General features: G+C 42.2%; 1 protein-coding gene across 1 annotated transcript in view; it reads right to left on the reverse strand.

Moving 5' to 3' along the window:
• Positions 1 to 7,253, reverse strand: part of LOC119419799 (insulin-like growth factor-binding protein 2-A) — a 49,584-nt gene extending 42,331 nt beyond the window's left edge. Inside the window, exon 1 of the mRNA XM_037687181.1 lies at positions 6,893 to 7,253. Coding sequence (XP_037543109.1) covers positions 6,893 to 7,253 — 361 coding nt within the window. The remainder of the gene's footprint in view (positions 1 to 6,892) is intronic.
• Between the last annotated feature and the right edge of the window lie 675 nt (positions 7,254 to 7,928).

Here is a 7,928-nt window from a genome sequence, read left to right on the forward strand (position 1 = left end):
TATATATATATTTATTTGGTTTTAATTAATTTGAGCTGATAATGACTGAGTCCGAGCAACTTCAGTGTTATTTACAGCCAGTTAGTTGGGCTTTGTAAAGTATGAGCAATAGTAGGGTCAAAGGTCATATTCTCTTGGCTGAATCTGTGCACGTGTGAACCTGTGATGGCAAGTCCTCCTGACCTATGAGTGGCGATAACATAAAAAGCATGTAACCCCCCAAACAAAAAGTGCTGGAGCTACAGATGGAGCCTCGGCACCTCGGGGGGTGGTGTTAGTCAGAGCAGCAGGCGCCCGCATGCTTCTTCCACCCAGAGCGATCACTTCACTTTTCACATTTTCTGTGTAGAGTTCTGAGAATAATTAAAGACCTGACAGTGTGAGGAGCAAGTTGGAGCAGAAAGTCACCTTCGGGGCAGCTGGGGCAGTCTTAGACCATCAAGAAAACCCTATAATACGCAAAGTTTCACACAAGGAAACTGTGTCCTAAAGGTTTTGCAGAACTGGCGTGCAGGATTCCTACTTCTATTTTTCAATTAAGTTCCTAAAATAACATCCTTAATTGAACTTGTTACATTCAACAATAGCAAAAATAGAAAGTGTAAAAAGAACCATAATGGTCTAAGATATACACTGAGATATACGCTAAACGAACGCCAAACGGTACGCTAAAAGATCTCAAATATACGCTAATCACTAATAGTGCAAAACAATACACCAAACAACAGCAGCAAGAACACGAGTCTGTGTGAGCGGATGAGTACGAATGAATGAATACAGCAGCATGAAATAATCAGCAGCATGAGATCAGCAACATGGATAATCAGCAGCACATATCAACAATCAAAGTTGCATTACAGTGATTTTTTTTCTTTTTTCACAGCGATAATCCTAATTGGGGATTTATGAGTCTAACAGCTTCATGGTAGAAGCTGCTGCTCAGTCTAGTGGTTCTACACTTAATGCTCTTCATTCATCGTTATCTCACAGACATGACTGCACAACTGCCTGGACCACATCTGGATGAATCTACGAGCTAAAAGGTCACCCCAACACAACGTTACTGCCACGGGTATCACATCTGCAGCAGGTTGTTTCATGATCTCATCTCGGAACCGTTTATCCTAACCAGCTGGACAAAGAAACCCCAACGCTCTACTACTGCAGTAAAAAGAACAATTCTGGGAACCTTATCTGCACATCTCTATCTCAGGAACAAAACTTGAATATTCATAACAGAACTTAGTAACACGCTGTGACTACGATAACCAGAATAATGCGTAATCAATTTGTTATGGTGCGTAAAACACACACAAGCCTGGCACAGACTGCACATAGAGTAGGTATTGTGCGATGAAGGCTGCTTATATAAAACACATAGTGACCACAGCATTATTTCAGCAGTTTTCAATATGTCTGCGAGAGATCTGCAGCTGGACCGCCGACTGCCCAGATCTGACCACGCTGGTGGGTTCAGTTTGGCTGTGGAGGCGAAAATGTCATCAGCAGCACAAGAAGACGCAGGTGAAGAGGTTTCGGTGCAGAACCACATCTTCCTTCCTCTCTCGTCCAGCAGGACTGAGCAGGACGGGTCTGCTGGCCTGGCGTGGTGGAGTCGTAGCCTCTGAAGTCAGTCAACCAACCCAGGCTGCCATCATGATGATAAACCACCACCAATTCACTTTGGATGTAATGGGCATGCTCAGTGGATAAAATTTACTCTACGTCTCATAACACAGAACCCAGTGTGTTCCTAATCTTCTTACAAACACCTCACCAAGACCCTGCAAAGACCATCCACACCTCCGTCTTTGCAGGATTTCATCCAGTGTGAATGGTGTCAATTATAAAAACAAAGACGGGTAAATGCTCAGAGAGATCAGGTTTTTCTCTGTAGCCAGACTTTGGTAGACAACAGTCCAAAAATAATTCTTCCTTTCTGGCTTGTTCCTCAGGCGGTGGCTGGCTCTGATGCTTCCTAAATCAGCTGCCCAGGCGACTCCAGAGAAAACACTCTGGCTGGCAACAGTGGACATATTGAGCGTTTCAATTAAGTCAAAATTACAGTTGTTGCTCCAGGCCTTTTCTGTGTAAATACTGTAAATGTTGAAATACTGATGCTAATACAAATATTGTTGTAAAATGATATATACATGCCACTGACAGATGTGCCACACCTGGCAGCAGCTTCAGTACCTCAGGCGAGACAGAGACAGCAAACTCCTTGACTTTTTGTGTCCAATACTGAGAAGGAGAAATGGTTTGGACTAATTTTAGGAATGAAAATAGGATTTTTTTTTTAAACTCCTGCTGCACAGATAGATCAAAAGGAGACACCTAATGTGATCTTAAATAGGAGCATAAACAAAAATAATTACAGTATTTGTAGTTGTCAAACTTCATGCTCAATAATCCATGTAAAATATCCAACAAAGTTCAGTCAGGTCATCTGGACGGTTTCTTATTTACTTGAGACGTTTCATCCTTCATCCAAAGGACTTCTTCACTCCGAGGAGTCACAACAAATTCAGTCCCACAGGCAGCGCAGTCACATATGCTCTTTATCCATAGATCTCGCTCGGCTCGACCCTTATTGGCCCTTATTGGACCGGTACAGGTCGGATGGCTTCATTTTCCGTTTCCATAGTGCCCATTAGTGCCCCTTTAGAGAGCAGATCAGTATTATCAATGCACCAACACCTCTTTAAAAACCTTCTCGTTACGTGTCGCTCCATCTAGCTCGCTCTGAATTTTTTTGTCGGCCAGCAAACACAAAAACGTCTGAATTGCAGCATTTGACCATGGTTTTGACGTTATTGTTGTTTATACCTTCAAAATACTCCAAAATACGCTCCTCCGGATTCGAGTTGTTTCTAATGGCGGGTTAAAAATAAAATGTCGGATCGGGTTGCTGTGGAAGTTTCTGAAACTCCGCCCTCTGACCAATGACTACGCCCCCTGACCAATCAGTAACCGACAGTGCGTTGATGTCACGTTTTAGGGTCCTGCTTGGTCTCAATGGAACCGCAGAGAAGTAGGTACTGAAAAAACAGGCCGGTTCCACGAAGATGGCCCTGTGGATAAGAGCACGGAACCGGCCTGAGCAGGGTAAAGCAGGGCCAAGGAGAAACTGTGGAAAAGGGTTAATAGTGGACCAATCAATCGACCAACCAGTTTGCTGGTGATAAGATGGTTTCTGGGGCCTGCCCTCTCCCCCGTCGCCTCCTCTGAGGCAGCCATAGCCAAAGTGGTTCAAAACATCAAAGAAACCATCTTATCATCAGCAAACTGGTTGATTGAGTTTGCTGTGGCTCCTCGGACTAAACGTCTCAACAAAAAAATAAACCGTCCAGATGACCTGACTTAACTTTGTTGGATTTTTACTTTGTAGTTGTGAATATGAAAATGTAGAGCTGAGCATCTGAGGTTGTTGTGCTACTGCAAATACAAATATATAAACTCAAAATGACACCAAACAACTACAAAGACAGATAAATGAAATCTAATGCTGTAAAAACAAAAAATTAATTTGAACTAGAAACTTTCTCATGAACTTTTGAAGGTGCCAATACGTACTTCCTGAATTTCCAACATCAGCTTTGTAGATCCAAACTAAAGCTGGGGACACAACCTGCAGACACTTTACTAGAAGAGTTGGATCAACTATGAACACATCAAACTCTCACCAGGGCAACAGTCGGATTCCTCCTGATGTTCCTCTGCCGTCCCTCCCTCTTTATTTCATTGGCTGTTGGAGAAACGTGTTTGTTGTTGGGTCTGTGACCAGACTACCTGACTGTGTCCAGATTCTGTTCCAAAAACTCAAACATGTTTGAGTGACTGATGCCGAGGTCGATTCATGTAAATTCTCTGAAGAAACTAAAATATTTTTGTGTCCTGCAGAATGTTCCCATTTATGGAAGAGGGGTGCAGACTCAACTGAGAACTGTGGGTAAAATCGGTCAAAAGATGGTGAAGTGAGTTCTCAGCTTCGGAAAAAGCAGCTAAATTATGTCACATAAACTGCATATAAAAAGAACCAAGATCAAAAGAAATGAAAACTCTAGGTTCAAGGTTCTTTATTGTCATTCGTATCACATGTGGTACATGAGGTGGAACAAAAATGTGTAGTCAAGGTCCCAATTACACCCCAAAATAGAAAAATATAAAGTATTAAAAGAAACAGTTTACAAGGATCTAAGATATACACTAAACACTAATAATGTAAAATAATACAGTATATTAAACAGCAGCCTGAACATGAGTCTGTAGTGAGCAGATGGGTATGAATATAGCAGCATAAAGGCAAGAGATCAGCAGCATGGATAATCAGCAGCACAGATAAGTCACATATACCGATACATATGTACATCACCATCTTTACATTTTGGTGTAAACATTTTTTAATTCTTTAAAAGTTGGAAGGGTAAGAACAAGCTATTTAGCAAAATATATGAAAATTGTAGACAGCTCAAGTATATATAAGGGGAGTTGTGGCGCAGAGGTTAGAGAAGGTGAGCCGGTGATCGGAAGGTTGCTGGTTCAACTCCTGGTACCGACAACATCAAAATGTGAGTGAGATAGGTGAAGCACAAACACCAGTTTCCATCCTCATTTGCCCCACTCTGGGCCCTTGAGCAAGGTCCCTAACCCCCACCGTGTGCACCTCCAGGCACCCTAGGTAGCAGCTCCCTGCTCCACACAGAGGGCTGTGGTAGCTCGGTGGTCTGTGGTTGCGTCAGGGCATCTGGCATCAAAACAATTGCCAATTGTTACATCTTTTAAATATCATTTTATTTTCACTTGTTACTCTCAATTTGTACGCATCCTTAATGATTGTCTATTGTTGTCATTGTTGTCCACTGTTGTCGTCAATCTTTATTTCAAAACCCAGGTCTCTCTTGTTAATGAGTCCCTGACGCTCTATGGGATTAACCTGTATGAATGAATGAAATAAACAAAACAATTGTCAAGTCTTCGTGCAACTTAGTTCGATGTGGCGACCCCTGACGAAGTGAGTAGCCAAAAGTGGAAGAAGAATGAAAATTTATGGTTTAATGGTTTGGTCTTAAAACCATTAAAGTTGTCAAAACACCAGTGCAGTCTTGTAAAGTCCAACTTTCTGTGACTTGTTTAAACTTTGAATGATGTTTCACTGTGAAGCATATTTAAAATATAATTCTCTAAAAAGGGCTGACTTTTATTGTTAGTTTTCATCAAAATCCCGTTGTTGTCTATGTGGACAATTTGCAAAGTTTCTGCAGGTTTGGTTTTTATGACGTTGTGTACCGCTACCAAAGTCAGCGCGCCATTCCTGAGTCAACCTGATTTAAGATGGCAGCAGCTAATCAACCTTAACTAACACAAACGTAGCAACAACTCAATACATTTTACAGATAGTGAGGTAAAATGCAGCGTGGTAGTAACCGAGAGTTAGATTTTTGTTTAAAAAGTTAAAGACTTGTCAGGATTTATGTTCCCTATAGTGAAGTGGTTCCAAACCCTGGTCCTTGAGGAACGCCATCCAGCATGTTTTAGTTGCTTCCCTGCTCCAACACACCTGATTCAGTGGTGTGATTACTTCCTCATGTTCTGCAGAAGCCTGTTAATCACCCATTAATTAAAATCAGGTGTGTCAGAGCAGAGAAACAACTAAAACATGCAGGATGGTGTTCCTCAAGGACCAGGGTTGGGAACCCCTGCCCTAGTGTGTCTCCCTCTTGTGTTCTGCTCCAGCTCCTGCCACTCCCACCTGTTTCTGATTCTCTTCTCCCCAGGTGTTTGTCATTGTCTGTTTGTTAGCGTCTATAAACAAGTCCATGCCTCTGTGTTCCTCATTGTCTGTGCATTGTCCTGTATGGCGTCCAGTTTCTGCCTCCCTGATGATTATGCAAGTTTTGCTGCCTCGTCAGCCTTTTGCTTTCGTTTAATAAATTGGTTTATTTATTTTACCCCCGAGCTTTCCGCCTCTGCCTGCACATGGGTTCTACCAAACTATCCGTACTGCTGATTATCTCATGCTGCTGTACTCATTCAAACTATCTGCTCACCATAGACTCATGTTCAGGCTGCTGTTGATATGCTGTGTTGTTTTACATTATTAGTGTTTAGCATATATAATAATAATAATAATGTCATCACAATGTCAGCACTGTATGTTTCCATACAATGGCGAAATTAGTCTCTGCATTTAACCCATCCACCAACAGGTGGTGCAGTGGGCAGCTATTGAAAGCGCCCGGGGGGCATGTTATCTTAGATCTTTTAGCGTATCATTTAGCGTTCATTTAGCATATACAGTATCTTAGATTCTTACATACCGTTTCTTTTTATACTTTATATTGTTGCTATTTTTGGGTGTAATGCGATCCTGAGTGCATAATTTTGTTCCACCTCATGTACCACATGTGATGCGAATGACAATAAATTTGAACTTGAAACAAAAAAAATGCAATAAAAGTACATTTTCATTTTATTGTTTTAGTTATGTAACCTTGTTTGGTAGAAACAGTTAGTTTAGCCGGTTGTGTAAAGCTTTCAAATGATACTTTAGTTAAACATTGTTATAGTCTGTTCCTTTAATTCGTTAACATAAAAAAAGTACATTATGTATCTTTGGTGGCTTTACACAGAAACATTTCTAGTTGTATTTTTGGCCACGGTGAAATGTCTACACTCTTGTTTGTTTCAACAGTGCAGCATTTCCCTACACAGCTCATTAAGTTTAGATGCTAGCAGCATCCAGTGATATAAAACCACAACAAAGGTGCTGCTCCAACATGTAAGCATGCATCCGGTAGAGATTATTCTTCTAGTGGATGCACATTTTTCTTTAGTATAAAACTATATGAGTGTGGGTTTTGTTTTTGAGTCTTTAATAAAAACTTCTTACCATACATTGGCTGCCAGTTTCCATTGGTTGTGACATCCAGGTCTAACCTCTGTCTGCACCGGCCTGTACCATGGAGGAGCTCCTGTAGAGGAAAGTCAGCGTCCACGCCGGGGTAGCACCTGAGGCCAGTGGCGCACCTCGGGGTGTAGACCCCACAGGGCTCCCCCTCCAGCCTGGCGCACACTGGGCAGCAGCCACAGCCAGGCTCCCTCACCACCTCCATACATCCTGGGGTCACGTTGGGACACAGATAAAGATCCTCTGCCGTGCAACTTGGACATCGGAAAACTAAATCCACCAGCAAGACTCCAGGTAGAGAAAAGAATCCCAGCAGCAAGCCAAGCAGGAGATATGTGTTCATTGTGGAGTTTGTTGGGTTTGCGACTGACTGCTGAAATAAAAATGACCCTTGGAAAATGAACCTGAGGCTCCTCAAACAGTCGGCTCTCTATGTAAACACACTGACAGAGTCCTATCTGCTGTTCAACAGACTGACACCGAGGCCGAGAAGATCTGAAAGAAGCAACTCCATCTCTGAAAAAGTCAGAACTTTGAGTGAAATTATAAAAACCAAAAACAATAATATGCAAATCCTTAAGACATTTTTTTTTTTTACAACAGACTAGTTGTTGTTTTTTTTCTTTCTTTTTCTTTCGGCTGCTCCCTGCGTTGGGGGTCGCCACAGCAAACTAAGTCGCACAAAGACGTGGCAGTTATTTTTACACTGGATGCACTTCCTGACGCAACCACGGACCACCGAGCTACCACAGCCCTCTGTGTGGAGCAGAGAGCTGCTATCTACCCGGAGGAGCAGATGGTGGGGGTTAAAGGCCTTGCTCAAGGGCCCAGAGTGGGACAAATGAGGGTGGGGGCAGGTGTTTTACAACAGACTGGTAAAAATATAAATGTTTAAACTAACAAAATGTACAATATGGGAGGAGAAATAAGCTAATTTTGAATGTGTTGGCGTGAGAAGAAGCCAGTTGTTAGAGGTTTGTAGGACCTGAAGAGATCAGATGTTGGAGGTTTGTAGGAC

Source organism: Nematolebias whitei, chromosome 13, assembly GCF_014905685.2.
Source record: "Nematolebias whitei isolate Nwh7 chromosome 13, NemWhi1, whole genome shotgun sequence".
Lineage (NCBI taxonomy): Eukaryota > Metazoa > Chordata > Actinopteri > Cyprinodontiformes > Rivulidae > Nematolebias > Nematolebias whitei.